Source organism: Sinohyriopsis cumingii, chromosome 12 (assembly GCF_028554795.1).
Source record: "Sinohyriopsis cumingii isolate HCF-2022 chromosome 12, ASM2855479v2, whole genome shotgun sequence".
Lineage (NCBI taxonomy): Eukaryota > Metazoa > Mollusca > Bivalvia > Unionida > Unionidae > Sinohyriopsis > Sinohyriopsis cumingii.
The window spans coordinates 44,250,678-44,267,355 of record NC_142972.1 but is presented as its reverse complement, the minus strand read 5'-3'; the positions used below and the strand labels follow the sequence as shown (position 1 = coordinate 44,267,355).

The window sequence follows — 16,678 nt, the reverse complement described above, 5'->3', positions numbered from 1 at the left end:
CAATATTTGGGATGTTTTGAATCAGAAGTGAAGTGCTAATGTAAATATTATTTTAACTGGAGTTTTAAATCATTGTTTTTATGGCTTTATGTATTAAAATAAAGAAACAAAACTGATTAAGTTTTAATTTGAATATGCTTAAAATGCTATAAAGTGCTCCATTTCCTGCATTAACTTTTAAAAAAATCCATGGTGGAGGAAACCCAGACCCGATCCCCACAGGAATGGGAAACCCCCTCCCACACCCATCTCCTGTCTGTCACCGCCTCAATCTCAAAACTGCTCCAGTGCCCCTTGTGTATCTGTAAAAAAGAATAGCATTTTTATGTTCTGTATCAGTTTTGCTTTGTTTAAAGTCTTTTTCCAACTTCCTATTACTTCAACATAATGCAGAAAAGATAAGTAATGAGAACCAAAATGGTACGCTTCACTCTTCTATTGTTTAAATTTTAATCCAAAAATATCCAGTAAGCAAGCACACAACAAAATATTTTGTAAACTAGTATAGGAATCCAGAGACAATTGAATGCTATACCTTTCATTTGTTGTTGATGTTTTAAAAGGTGTTGCATTAAATATCACAACAACAAGTTAACCAGTATATTACCATATATACTTGCTTATAAGATGAGTTCAACTGCTGTTTGTTAGAAGTAATCAAACAACATGACCCTGATATGCAGGTGCATTATGATACAGCAGATCAGGATTTTTGTTGTTTGTCATTTGGCTCATCTTGTAAGTGAATATATACAGTACATGCATGGTGTTAGACAATAAAGATGCTCAAAAAAATACATCCTAATCTAACAAGTATTAGTTGAAAAAATAACATTATGATGGGTTGGTTCATTTCTGATAGAAACCAACATACCCCGACACTTCTTAAAACTGAAACATTTATGATTATCATTAATACAAATGATGACATTTCTTCTATGACTCTGTCTTTATCACAGAGAAAAAAACACAGATTACAGCTGAATATAGTTTACGAGGCATAAATTAAACAAGAGGCCTAATTGGAACTGACATCACTCACCTGACATAGTTTGGCTGAAAAGGTATATGTAATAATTCAGTGGGTAACTTGGGTGGCAAGACACACGTCAGCATAATTTCCAGCTATTTGTTTGAAATTGATGGTATCTTGCATTGTTTTACTGTATTTCTACCTTGAGCAACTCAAGTTAAATCAGGTATTGTATTGGCATCTTTTATATCAATATGATGTTGTTGTTGTTGTAGGATTTAACGCCATTTTTCAGCACACGATAGGCTATACATGGCGCCAGTATTAATGGTGGAGGAAGAACCCGGGAAATCCCCGGAAAGAACCACCGACCCTCGAGAAGCTACTGGCAAGCTTTCTCACATACCCACATTGGCCGAATCCGAGACTCGAACCTACGTAGACAGAGGTGAGATGGCAGTGATCCGTAACGGAGAGCGCTTTAGACCACTCGGCTTATATCAGTATGAAATGTTGATTCTAGCAGTTGACCTATCATATTTGGGCTGATATGGTCAGGTAGTATTGGAGAGAAAACTGGTCCATGAGGCTCTTTTGAAAATATTAGCAACAAATTATCTATAATTGATGGGATATGTGAATCATTTGTAGGTCTTCCACATGGTTAGTATGGATGTCGTATTGTTAAAAGGGAAACCATGCCTAACACATTTCTGGCACTGCATATCTAAAGGAATATTCCTATCATTGTTATAAAAGCCACACCATTCCTATAGATTCCAATTTGGACAAAGAAAGTTTAGAAAACATATTTTTTTGACAAGCAACCCACATTGTTGCTAGGGGGACCATCCAGAACATAATTCTGATAGAACATGTCATCTGAAAAATTCCAACCAAGTTGACGAATCAACGACACAGTCGGCTACCAGAGGATGACTCAGTCAATGATTCAGTAACCCAGCTGGCAACAAGAAGCCAGGAATAAGACAGTATCCTGCGCTAGAGTAGAAATCTATTGTGCCAGTCCTTAGACACATAAAGCCAGGTATCATTCCAAATAAACCTGTCCTGAAACTCGGGATAGTGCAGCCAAGGGAGAGTAAGAATTCCGCTACACTATGAAAATCACATCACTGCTAAGGAGCCACCGCAGACGTTCTGACAGACATCATCATAAGAAAAATCCCTACCAAGTTTGGTCACGATTGGCTCATTTGTTGTAGAGAAGTACCAAATTGGTTTTCCATATGGTTGTTAAGGAAGCCACATCATTGCTAGGGGGAGCCACTTCAACAGAATTTTGACAGATCATATCCTAAGAAGTATTCATTCCAAGTTTGATCAAAACTAGCTCAACTGTACAGAAGTTGAAAATTGGTTGTACATATGATTGCTATGGAAGCCACACCATTGCCATCAGTGCCACCCCAAGCCCAGTTTAGGTACAGAATGCCCTAAGGAACATTCCTGAAAAGTTTGATCCAACATCATAGTACATATTTTCATAAAGAAGTTAAAAAAAGCAAATATGGAGGTATTGACAATGGATGTAAAGCCATGCCATAAACTTCAAATGTCCTCTGGTTAGGTGAGCTAAAAAAAAGAATGTAAATACATTGCATAAATACAAATTAAAGGCACTTTTGGTTTGCCATATATGCATTCACTAAAACTGATAGTAAGAAAATAGATCTGTATAAGAATTATATCAGTAGTATGCAAAAAAGAATGCTTGAGAATCTGGCAATACAATCCATTAAAAGCAAAATCAAATAACAACTGGCTGTCATTAGCCAAATATTGATACAAGCTATCGTTTACATGAATTTATTAATTATGTCATCTTATCTAATTAGGCCCTTTCAGCACAGAATGTCACGTACCATGTGTTATGCATATTCAATTTACTTTGGTAGTTTTTTTATTTCTTATTTTAATTTAATTATATGCTGTTGATAATGTGACAATGTATGTTGGACTTGACTAAAATCATTGAATTATTGATAGAGGTTTTGTAGTAAACATGTTTATCTCAATCTCAGTCTTAAACTTAGGAAATTCCCATTGAATTGCTGGGTCTACCAGCATGCTTACTGCACTTTTTTATTTACAATTTTAGTAACAGACTTGTAATTATAACTAAAATTTTATTTTGTAAACATTACGAACCTTCTAGAAGGTTATTTTCCATTAGGTAATAATTCCAAGTTTTATAAATGAAATGGATTTTCTGCAATATGATTGGCTGTAAATGGTCACGTGATACAGAGCTGGAATTTTTTACACATCGATAAATTCTGGGACTACTTTTGGTTTTTGTACTGTTTGCAATATAAATAAACATTGCAGACATGTCATTGTAAAATGATTGTTTCATCTTTTAAATTTTTTATTCAGCAAATAAACATAAATTATACCCTTCTTATACTTTTTCTAATATTCTTTGATTGAAATGCGTAGTTTACAATTTGGCATTTGTCTGCTACATAGTCATGCAAAATGGCCAATTACGCTGAATTTTCGCTGCAATTTTCTGCAGTTTTTTTAACAATTAGATGACAAGGAGTTAAAAGAAATAATAGCAGCTATTGAAGCAGACGGAGATGGATTTGACGATAATGCGATGGATGTTACAAAACACTGAAAATGAAACAGAACAACAGATTGATAAATTCCCTCAAAAGCACCCCATGACCTCAATCACCTTAGTCATACACAACAACATTAATAGTGTGGGAACTGGGCCAGTAAATTTTGAGGCTGCTGAGGGATATAAACCAAGATTCAAGAAATTATCTGAGGGCTTAAAAGCTATTGAAATAAAGCAATACTCAGAGGCTACTAAACGAAACACAAAATGGGGCATTGGTGTTTTCAATGGTAATTTTTTAAAATTTGTTTTATTTTAAAAACGTGTGTGGGTGTTGGTGGCATGGTGTGATGTGACCACTTACACAAAAATAAAAACAAATATTTATGAGACCATTATTCAAAGACTGAATAAAGTTTTTAAATTGTAAAACTGCCATCTCCACCAATGTGACTTAACACCATTGAAAAATGTATATAATAATCCATAAAGGTGATTGTTTTGCTAATTTAAATTATTTTGGATGTGTAGTCATTAATTCCTTCCAGCACTCAACTATGCAACCAAACAAAACATATGGCCGGTTTTGCGAGCAACTCTACTTCTAACAACTGCACCTTTAATTCACATTACATAAATGAAAGGGTCTTGTTAAGTATTAACGCTGATGAAAAAGATATTAAATGTTATTCCTGTATAGGACATAACAAAATTAAAAAAAGAATGTCATTATTTTTTTTTTATGAAAAGAAATGTGCTGACACCACTTGTAGCCATCGCCTAAGATGTAAAGTATGAAGTTGCCGAATAAACGTAACTGTGATAGTAGTTACATTTCATCTGACATTAGATCAATGAACAGGTCTTCATAAGTATTAATGCTGTTGAGAATTATATAAAATGTTATTCCTGAATTCAATTTATTTAATTGTTACCTTTATGCTAGTAAGGGATAGCATCATCTTGTACATATTTCCATGTTGTTCATTGATAAAATCCAATATGATTTAAGGTTTGATTGGAAATGTAATCTAGCACACTAGTTCATTCTGTATCAGCTGCTACTATGTAAGATCGTGGTCATCTGATGTAGCAGATGGGACCGACTAAAATTGAACAAGAATGTTGTAAATAAACTAAATGTGTTGAAACCGCCGGTAGCCATTGACTAAGGTGTAAAGCATGAAGTTTCTGAATAAACGTAACTGTGACAGTAGTCAAAAAGTTCATGTGATTATGTACAGGTCATGTATTATTGGGCGATGTGAAGCGGCGAATGAAAGGAAAGTATGTGCTAAATAAATTACAATGCATTGTTGATGGAATAAGTTGATTTGATGAAAGAAAGGACGAAATTACAATTATAAGGATTAAATGATCATAGTTGGGTATTTATCAATGTGCAAACTGTACCTAATCACTTACAAAGTTTACATAAAGTCCTTTGGACTTTATTTACTTTGTGAGTGATTAGGTAAAATTTACACACTGATCAATACCCAACCATGGTCATTTAATCCTATAATGTTTTCTTTTAGAAAATGTCAATTGTGACCTAAGTCAGGTAGAAGACTATATAATCTTGTTACTGGAAAAATTATTCATTCATGCTTTAAGATCTTGGCAGAATCAACTGTATTATGTGATGTCCAGTAATTCATTTTTGGTTGGAATTTATTACTTCAAATCTTTTTACCACAAAATGTCACTATCATGTCATCTGAATCTAATTAGACTCTTTTACCACAAAATGTCACTGATCATGTCCTATGTATCTAATTAGACTCTTTTACCACCAAATGCCACTGATCATGTCATCTGTATCTATCTAGACTCTTTTACCACAAAACGTCACTGATCATGTTATATGTATCTAATTAGACTCTTTTACCACAAAATGTCACTGATCATTTCATTTTTATCTAATTAGAATCTTTTCACTATATAATGTAACATGACATTTCATAAACCTATCTCAAAATGTCTCATTATTGAAATCATAGATAAATGCCAAACTAGAGGAATGGACTTCAAACTCATTTACTATAGGACTTTGCAGTCTGTTGAAAAAATTCTTTTTCTCATAGTTTTAGAGAACCTTATATTTGAGCTCATTTTAAATGAGATCCATTCATTTATATATTACTCAGACATTTGAATCAATTAAGATTGCATTCTTCATACATTATTTATTTTCCTACTTCCATCATCAAATACCTGATTACGGTTGTTAAATTACTGATTGTTTTACACAAGATCAGCTGTTCACAGGAACAGAAAATATCCTCTCAATGCTAACATTTCCAGTTATTTTACCTATGTATATTTAGCCTGTTTTTGTTTACATATATTGTCCTGCATGATATAGTTTTTTTTTTAAAATTGGCAACACATGACACTTGCTCTGTCTTGTCTCTCTAATGAGGATGCCGCATGTACTATTCAGGTTCAAACTCAGGATCATTTATTCAGTTTATCTCTCTTGGAATAGACAGTATGCATTAGGGTGAATGTGTTACTTATTCAGTTTGTCTCCCTTTGAACAGTAAGAAGTGGGTTGGCAGCATGGGGAGTGGTTGGACCTAGCACACAATTTTAGCAATAAAATATAAATAGTTGTTCAACTAAAATACATATGTGTCAAAGTATATATGAAGAAAATAACTCATTAATGACAAACCTCAAATGGAGATGTATTTTATAAAGTCTTTTATATTGGTGAAAATATTAAGTTAACATTAGCCATATCACTTAATTCACTTGTAAAAAGAAATGCATGCTGCAAAGCTTCATGAATTTTAATGTAGATAACTTGGAGAGGGGTTCCGAATCGCTCATTTTGTAAACCTACACAAAACATAATATTGAAAAGCTATCACATTTTTAATGCATTCTTCAAATTGAACCAGTTAAGTACAACACATTCACCCATGTGACTAGTAGACACAAATGCTGAATGGCATATTTGTCAGCAAATCACCATTTAAAAACACACTAAAAATATACAGTTTTCTTTGTCTTTGGAATGCCAACATATTTATAGAAAATAAAAATACAATATAAAATGTGAAATATTAATAATAGATGAAATACATCACAGTTTAGTTTCTTTTATTTAACCTTCCATTCAGGCAAGTTTCTTTTTCCTTCAATGAGGAAGGTTTTTCAAAATTTTAAGTTAGTTTTGATTAAGAAGGCAAGATGTATTAGAGAACAAGATCTGTCGATTTATATCACATCTAACAACTTGCTTCTTTTTTACAATTTAATATATATTTATTTCTATTGCAAATTCGATATCAAAATATCATTAATCTTCAAAACAGTGGGATGATGTAAACCAATTCTTACAACTGTTTTCAAGTCATATGTGAAATACATATATTAATACTGTATAAAAAATTTCTCCAACCTGTTTATTTTTTCTGAACTGAAATTGTCTCTTCTCTTTTATACAATAGAAGTAAATATTTTAAAATAAGAAACAGTAAAATCTTGAAAAATATTAAAACATTTAAATGATATATAACCTTGGCATGAACTAGAATAAATCAACTATGAAATTGAAAACAGCAGTCTATGAGATTTAAGCATAAATTCCTAATTGAAAAATACATATTTATTCTAAAGCATAGTATAAAAATATTTATCATAAAAATAAAATCATAAATTGTATCTCAACAGCAAAACAATTTCTACAAAGCAAAATTTAAAATATCACAGACAAAACTGAAATTTATAGTTGCAGTTCAAGATGCAATAAAGGCAAAAAGGATGTTAAGAGCCCTCTTAGAACCAGCAGATGTCATGAGTGATATGTTTAGCAAGTATTAAACAATGGTATGATTTTGTTTTTACAAGCATTGACAACAGTGCAAATGACAAAGTTTCAATATGAAATGGTAGATATGTAACTAGATTAACTTCCGTTTTCACACCAGGAAAGTACTCAAACTTATAATTGATTATAAACATAAATAACTTCTAAATAACAACAAGTGCAGTGTGAATAGTGCCAATTTTGTTGTTTGTGGAGATCATGTGAAGAATGCATATTTTGTCGTTTGTGGGAATCATGTAAAGAGTGCATATTTTGTTGTTTGTGGGGATCATGTGAAGAGTGCATATTTTGTTGTTTGTGGGGATCATGTGAAGAGTGCATATTTTGTTGTTTGTGGGAATCATGTGAAGAGTGCATATTTTGTTGTTTGTGGGGATCATGTGAAGAGTGCATATTTTGTTGTTTGTGGGGATCATGTGAAGAGTGCATATTTTGTTGTTTGTGGGAATCATGTGAAGAGTGCATATTTTGTTGTTTGTAGGGATCATGTGAAGAGTGCCTATTTTGTTGTTTGTGGGAATTATGTGAAGAGTGCATATTTTGTTGTTTGTGGGGATCATGTGAAGAGTGCATATTTTGTTGTTTGTGGGGATCATGTGAAGAGTGCATATTTTGTTTTTTGTGGGGATCATGTGAAGAGTGCATATTTTGTTGTTTGTGGGGACTAAAACAACATTCAGATACTGTATTTTCTCATGTACAACATACCCCAACTGCAAAAGGAATAAAATTAAAATCTGCTATTACATGGTATGTCAGCAGATCTACATATATGTTGTTATTTTATCTATGGCTTTAAGCAACTAGTGTAGACAGTAGTTTAATTGTACATTATGTAACAGTACATATGTGTATTCATTGTTCACAGCTGGGTACATGTTCTACAATGGTAAACACAATTATCTTGAGGTCCCTACTACAAAGGTAAACAGTTATTATTATGAAGTCTCTACTACAGTGGTAGACACAGTTATTATTCTGATGTCTATGTTAGAATAGTCAACACAGTTATTATTTTGAGGTCCCCACTAGAATGGTAAACAATTATTCTGAGGTCCCCACTAGACTGGTAAACAATTATTCTGAGGTCCCCACTAGACTGGTCAACACAGTTAATTATTATGAAGTCTCTACTACAATGGTAGACACAGTTATTATTCTGATGTCTATGTTAGAATAGTCAACACAGTTATTATTTTGAGATCCCCACTAGAATGGTAAACAATTATTCTGAGGTCCCCACTAGACTGGTAAACATTTATTATTCTGAGGTTCCCACTAGAATGGTCAACAGAGCTATTATTATGAGGTTCTAAATAGAATGATAAACACAGTTATTATTCTGAGGTCCCCACTCCAATGCTGATTTTATGTGGCCCTTGATCAAAGCGAGGTACTGCCATCATCTCTCCTATAGGGCACTTCTCATCTGGATCACGGAAAAACACCCTTTTTTGAAATTGTTTGCGTGGTTTTTCTGGCTGAAATGGTGGCTTTTCTTTGAATGATCGTTTCTTTTGGATTTTTAGTTCTTTATCTGTAGCTTCATGATTGTACTGGATTTTGGACCACTCCTCAAAGTTCAACTGGTTGTCATTGAATACTCCATGCATTCGTCTCCTGGAAACATGAAAGAATAATTAACACTTAACTTCAACTGGTTGTCACTGAATACTCCACAAATCTGCCTCCTGCATACTTCATTAGTGTAAATAACTGACTTGTCATAGAAACAAGCATACTACCATAGTGTAATTAACAAGCTTGTACTGGAAAGAAGCATACTTCATTAGTGTAATTGACATGCTTTCCGTAGTAACCAGCATATTACCAGTGTAATTGACAAGCTTGTAATATAGAGAAGCATACTTCATTTGTGTAACTGACATGCTTGTCATAGAAAAAAGCATATTACATGAGAGTAATTGACAGGCTTGTCATAGAAGGAAGCATACAATCTTAGTGTACTTGACAGGTTTGTAAAAAGAAGCATGCTACATTAGTGTAATTGACAGGATCAGATGAGTGCTTAGGAAGGCTTTAATTCTGTTTTTTAAAGCACTTAAGCACTTGCTTATGTATTGACTTGCGGAATCTTATACAATTTACACAAATCTCCCTTAACCAGCCTGCAACAGAAATTAATTAAACAGTCCTTAATAAATCACTGATATATGCAAGGTATGTACATCTTCAATTTACAGCTACTCATACAATATCCTTCAGTCACCTCAGATAAACAAAAATTGTAGCAGATGAAGTCTGATGTCACAAATGCATCAGTGATCAGGTTCAATACCTTTACAATTTATCTTAATAAAGGTACATAATAAAAACAATTGTTTTGGAGTTATACTGATTTTGCCAAGCTGATTTATAAATATAAATTACAAAAAGGAAAAAACTTAAATGTTATTGCATTGCAATGAATTTGCACACAAAAACCATAACTTTGCCATAGAGCAAAATACCTCTGGTAATACCAAGGGAGTGTACAGGTAAATAAACGTTCATTGGATATGTCCTAAATTATTCAGGATATATATATATATATATATATATATATATATATATATATATATATATATATTCATGCACAGAATCCCTATCTTTATGAAAACTGGAGAGTGTATATGCCATATCTAACTGATATTTGTGCAATAGAGTGTATTGATGTGCCTATATAAAAAAAGTAGATTGGTTGAGAAGAAAACAACTTGACAATAAAATGAATGATGCTGGTAGAGCTAATGTGCCAAGAAATATGAACATACTAAATTATGTATTGGTACAAGAAATATTAGGAAAATACTAATGTAATTATTCATACAAGAAATATTATGATAATACTAAATTATACAAGGAATATTTTATTTGAAAGTTCATGAACAATTTATTTAGAAACCATTAGGACAATATGTAACTGAAAATTGAATTAATGGAGAAATAGATTTAAATAAAATTTATGAAAAAAATACAACAATAAAACTTCTCAAAAGAAATAGTTTTGATATGGTATACTGATGTAGATGAATGACTAATGAATGAACATGTATATGGTTAAAGGAAAAAGTAAATTCCCCCTTCAAAATGTACTGTAGGGTATTAAAGAAAGCAGACCAGTAAATGACTGCAGCCTGATGCTTGCACTTAACATTATGTACAGTTTTGAATAATACTGTCAGATTAAAATCAAAAATAAGCAACCCCACCATAATGAATCCCTCCTTTAACACATTTTGGTCCAAAGTGTTTATATCACTTGTTACAGGAATGTTGATGTCACTTGCTACAGGAATGTTAATATCACTCATTACAGGAATGTTGAAATAACTTGCTACAGGAATGTTCATATTACTTGTTACAGGAGTGTTGGTATCACTTGCTACAGGAGTGTAAATATCGCTTGCTACAGAATGTTGATATCACATTATAGTAATGTTGATATCACTTGCTACAGGAATGTTGATATCACTTGCTACCAGAGTGCTAATATCACTTGCTACAGGAGTGTTAATTAATGTATAAAATTCTACAAGATTGCAAGTATGACTCACAATTTTTAGATAAATGTTGTAAATTATAACTTTGGGCTGCACACTCAGAGAAAGTTCATGATATTCATCATCATTCAGAATAAAAACAATAATCAATTTCTGTATGACAGCATTATGCAAGATATCATCATAACAATACTAACAAATTTCTATATGACAGCCCTATGCAAGATATCATCATAACAATACTAACAGATTTCTGTATGACAGCCTATGCAAGATATCATCATAACAATACTAACAGATTTCTGTATGACAGCCCTATGCAAGATATCATCATAACAATACTAACAGATTTCTATATGACAGACTATGCAAGATATCATCATAACAATACTAACATTTCTGTATGACAGCCCTATGCAAGATATCATCATAACAATACTAACAGATTTCTATATGACAGCCTATGCAAGATATCATCATAACAATACTAACAGATTTCTCTATGACAGCCTATGCAAGATATCATCATAACAATACTAACATATTTCTGTATAACAGCCCTATGCAATATATCATCATAACAATACTTGCAGATTTATATGACAGCCTATGCAAAATATCACTATAACAATACTAACATATTTCTCTATGACAGCCCTATGAAAGATATCATCACAGCAATACTAACAGATTTCTATATGACAGCCCTATGCAAGATATCATCATAACAATACTAACAGATTTCTATATGACAGCCTATGCAATATATCATCATAACAATACTAACAGATTTCTGTATGACAGCCTATGTAAGATATCATCATAACAATACTAACAGATTTCTATATGACAGCCCTATGCAAGATATCATCATAACAATACTAACAGATTTCTATATGACAGCCAACATTAGATATCATCTGTATGGCAGTCTTATGCATGCACTCTAAATTTTAAATTATTTTTTTAGATGATGAATTTGTTCTTAAATACATCACTTGTAAAATTTAAAAAAAAGAAATTAACTAAAATGTTATGTTTCAATTAAGTGTGATAGTGGATTTAAAGAAAGAATGCCATCAAGGCAAGGAAGACAGTTACAGGTGAAAGTGGATTCAATGATGGAATGTCATCAAGGCAAGGAAGACAGTTACAGGTGAGAGTGGATTCAATGATGGAATGTCATCATGGCAAGGAAGATAGTTACAGCTGGTGATAGATTTGATGATGGAATGTCATCAAGGCAAGAAAGTTACAAGTGAAAGTGGAATCAATGATGGAATGTCATCATGGCAAGGAAGATAGTTACAGCTGGTGGTAGATTTGATGATGGAATGTCATCAAGGCAAGGAAGATAGTGACAGCTGGAGGTAGATTCAATGATGGAATGTCATCAAGGCAAGAAAGTTACATGTGAAAGTGGAATCAATGATGGAATGTCATCAAGGCAAGGAAGATAATTACAGCTGGTGGTAGATTTGATGATGGAATGTCATCAAGGCAAGAAAGTTACAAGTGAAAGTGGAATCAATGATGGAATGTCATCAAGGCAAGAAAGTTACAAGTGAAAGTGGATTCAATGATGGAATGTCATCAAGGCAAGGAAGATAGTTACAGGTGAGAATGGATTCAATGATGGAATGTCATCAAGGCAAGGAAGATAGTTACAGCTGGTGGTAGATTCAATGATGGAATGTCATCAAGGTGAGTAAGATAGTTACAGCTGGTGATAGATTTGATGACTGAATGCCATCAAGGCAAGAAAGATACAGGTGAAAGTGGAATCAGTTATGGAATGTCATCAAGTCAAAAAAGATAGTTACTGGTGAAAGTGGATTCAATGATGGAATGCCATCAAAGCAAGGAACATAGTTACAGGTGAAAATGGATTCGATGATGGAATCCCATTATGGCAAGGAACATAGTTACTGCTGGTAGTAGACTTAATGATGGAATGCCATCATGGCAAGGAAGCTAGTTACAGGTGAAAGTGAATTTGATCATAGAATGCCACCAAGGTGAGGAAGATAGTTACAGATTATGGTGGCTTTGATGATGGAATGGCATCATGGCAAGGAAGATAGTTACAGATTATGGTGGCTTTGATGATGGAATGGCATCATGGCAAGGAAGATAGTTACAGATTATGGTGGCTTTGATGATGGAATGGCATCATGGCAAGGAAGATAGTTACAGATTATGGTGGCTTTGATGATGGAATGGCATCATGGCAAGGAAGATAGTTACAGATTATGGTGGCTTTGATGATGGAATGGCATCATGGCAAGGAAGAGAGTTAAAGATTAAAGTATCTCTTATGTTCATAGCTTTATTTATGTTTTAACAGTCTGATGTTAGCATGAAAATTGCTATTGTTTTACATCTGTAAGTTAATACAGAATATTAACACTATAATCATTATCACTATTTTTTAAACCCAATAATGTTATAGTTATTAAACACTTATTTTGACAGGCTAAGCAGATGTCAATGAAAACTATGTGAAGAACGGTAACATTACTAATTTTAAGTCATATTTTGTGGAGAATAATTCTGCACTTGCTTTTGCGGGCAATTTTATGTGACTGCTTTTGACAATAATATTGTTTAATGAAAAAACCCAACCAGAGAGTAAATATTTCTCTGTGACATTACTGAGCTGCAAAATTGCATCTATAAGAAAACAACTGCTAAATGAAATTTTGACTTAAACTAAAATTAGTTTGTCATAACATTCACAAGAAAAAGTAATAAGATCTAACTCTACCAAACACATTACAATATATATGCACACTTAATAATGAAAAACAATAAAGTCTTGGGGTTGAGACCTATTATTTAAGGAACTGTAAATTCTTTTATTTTCATGTGTATAAATTTTCAGTTTCACATAAAAATAAAATAAATGAATTTCTTGATTAAGAAAAGAGTTTTCAAAAGAAACACTATGATTTGTTGCGTCTTTAAATTTGTGGTTGCAGCAACATTACAATCTATGAAAATTGGTAAACAAAACTAATCATAATTCAACAACAAACTTAATCTTTGATATTTTGAAGCTAGCTCAATATTTAAGGCAGCTGACACAAGAATAGTGGTTACCGAGAAGCCTACTGTATTTTAGTCACATATCTAGATAAAGTTACATTAATCATTGGGTTTTTTCTCTTAAATTAATGCAATCTTCAAAAAATGAAATATTCTTTAACTGCTATCAGGAAAAGGAGAAATCAGGTAGAATATAATACACTTACCTATATAGGTAAAACAAGATCAAAATATAAATATCCATGAAAAAGAAAAACTAAATATGTTTCAAGGGGATATGGATAATCTGGACATTATTGGCACATGGGAAAACCATTCATTCATAGCAATTGGGCAATATATATATATGTAGGTCAATATCAATGCATCTATTAAGTTTGAACATAATTATTCAAAAGCAGCATGAAGAGTTGCATATAAAATATTTATAATTACCAAGCTCCTCATTGATTAAGAATAATGATACATAAGTTCCCTCATTGATTAAGAATAATGATACATAAGTTTCTCACTGTTGTTGTTGTTGTAGGGTTTAACGCCATTTTTCAGCACACGATAGGCTATACATGGCAGCCAGTATTATGGTGGAGGAAGAGCCCGGGAAATCCCCAGAAACAACCACCGACTCTTGAGAAGCTACTGGCAAGCTTTCTCACATATCCACATTGGCCGAATCTGAGACTCGAACCCACACAGACAGAGGTGAGATGGCAGTGATCTGTAACAGAGAGCACTTTAGACCACTTGGCCACTCGGGGTCCCAGTTCCTCACTGATTAAGAATAATGACACATAAGTTCCTCAGGGGGCGCTCACCAGTTATTATGTACTTTTGAGAGAGTGACGCATGTATGGTGAAGTTGTTTGCATTTAAAACATGCACAGTGGAGAGAATGTTGGCATACCTCTATGCTACTTTAATGTAATGTGGCTGACATTTCTTTGGATATTGTACTTTTGGAAATTGTACATGATCTAAGCACACTGCTAACTAAAATGACTGCTCCCTTGTGCTAAAAAAATCAGCCCGAATAAGTCTAAAGTACACTATCCATAGCAGCTATTAAAATAGGGAAAATGAATTTTGCCAGACTAGACAATAACAGCTTCTGAAAGTGCAATGAATGAATTACCAAATATATAAAATGTGAAAAAAGTTATCAGCTCTTTGTTTATACAATATACCTCTGAAGTTCAGGAAGTGAAAAATCACCAAGTAGAGCTAACACCTTTTTGAAAGGTGCATATCTGGAGTAAGGCCGAGCTGTATACCCTATAACCCATATTACACCCATCAATCATACAACAAAATAAAGGGAATTAAAGGTTCTTTGAACTATACCTAAGATATACAAGGTCTTTTTAAATAGCCAGTAAAACCAGTGAGGAAAGCTGGGGAAATTCTTTTTCTTTAAAATTCTAACCCTATGCATAATAAGAAACTGTAGAGTGCCACCTCAATGATTAAGAATAAAGATGCATAGGCTCCTCATTGATTAAGAATAGTGATACATAAGTTCCTCACTGATTAAGAACAATTTGGAATACATCATTTACTTTATAAGCAGTTTATTTTATTAAATATTCACCATTTTTATATTCACTTTATATTTGTCTCCTTTAGAGTCCAAAATGGACACTTGTTATATATGCTTATTTATAATTCTGAGGTTTGTTTAAAACCGGGTCATTTGTGCAGCTTTACAACAAAGGGGAATAACTCTAAAATCTCATTATAGCTAAATGATAAAATGATTAAAACATCTCTAGGTAATGATCATTGCACAATTGTAGCTCAGCCTATTAATAGGTAAAAGATCAGCTGGCTGCACAGATTTTGTGAACAGACAAGCAGAATGATGGATGGACAAACCCAACAAATACTTCATAAGCCCAGCAATGTTCTTAGTAAGGATAAAGGTTATAAAGAAAAGTCCATCAAGGTATATCAACTGTACATATACTGCATCCTTTATGCAACTTTAGAAGCATGATAAATCAAATTATAGAAATAAATAACATCAAAGTAAATTCACCCCATAAAACAAGCTTGGATGAGCACAAGGTATCACTTCTAACATATGCAGTCTGAATGATTTGACTACATTATGATCACCTGTAATCCATCTTGAAAAAATGGTTGAGAGTTCTCAATTTTACATGACTAAATGTTCTGCCCATATAAATCTGAAGCATTTCTTTAAATGATTTTAACAAATACAGTAAAACCTATCTGGAGAGACCACTGCTATGAAAGACCACCAGTCTTGAAAGACCAGGTTCTCCATGTACAGATTTATTGATTATATAGTGTTATGACCTGTTATGAGAGACCACCTGTCTTGAGAGACCATTATGTTCTGGCAGAAGGGGTGGTCTTTCAAGACAGGTTCCACTGTACACATTAAGATAATAAGCAATATATGGCCAGCTTTAGCAGAATAATTAGCCTCTTATGGTCAATCTGTCTGCTTTTATAAAAAAAAACTGAATGACCTAATTCTAAATTCCAAGTGACCATATGGGACAAAAGACATCATAAAAGTTAGTAACAGACACTTTATGGGTTAGTCTTGTTTCCTGTTGTATTATCTGGTGGTTTTTTTCTTAGAGTCTTAAAAGATAACTATAAAGGTATGTATTTTAATTCTGATTATGGACTGACTTTGCTTTTGAATCAATGACATTCACTGTGCTGCCAAAATACAAAGATAAAATATA

The 16,678-nt window shown here is 33.0% G+C and overlaps 1 protein-coding gene across 13 annotated transcripts in view; it reads right to left on the bottom strand.

Moving 5' to 3' along the window:
* Positions 1 to 421: 421 nt before the first annotated feature.
* Positions 422 to 16,678, bottom strand: part of LOC149786357 (protein FAM228B-like) — a 116,103-nt gene continuing 99,846 nt past the window's right edge. For 12 of the 13 annotated variants that reach the window (XM_089976767.1, XM_089976769.1, XM_089976766.1 and 9 more), the window contains one exon: positions 422 to 9,027. In XM_089976767.1, coding sequence (XP_089832893.1) covers positions 8,745 to 9,027 — 283 coding nt within the window. In that variant the 3' untranslated portion in view covers positions 422 to 8,744. The remainder of the gene's footprint in view (positions 9,028 to 16,678) is intronic. The other variant, XM_089976778.1, reaches the window with a different exon arrangement.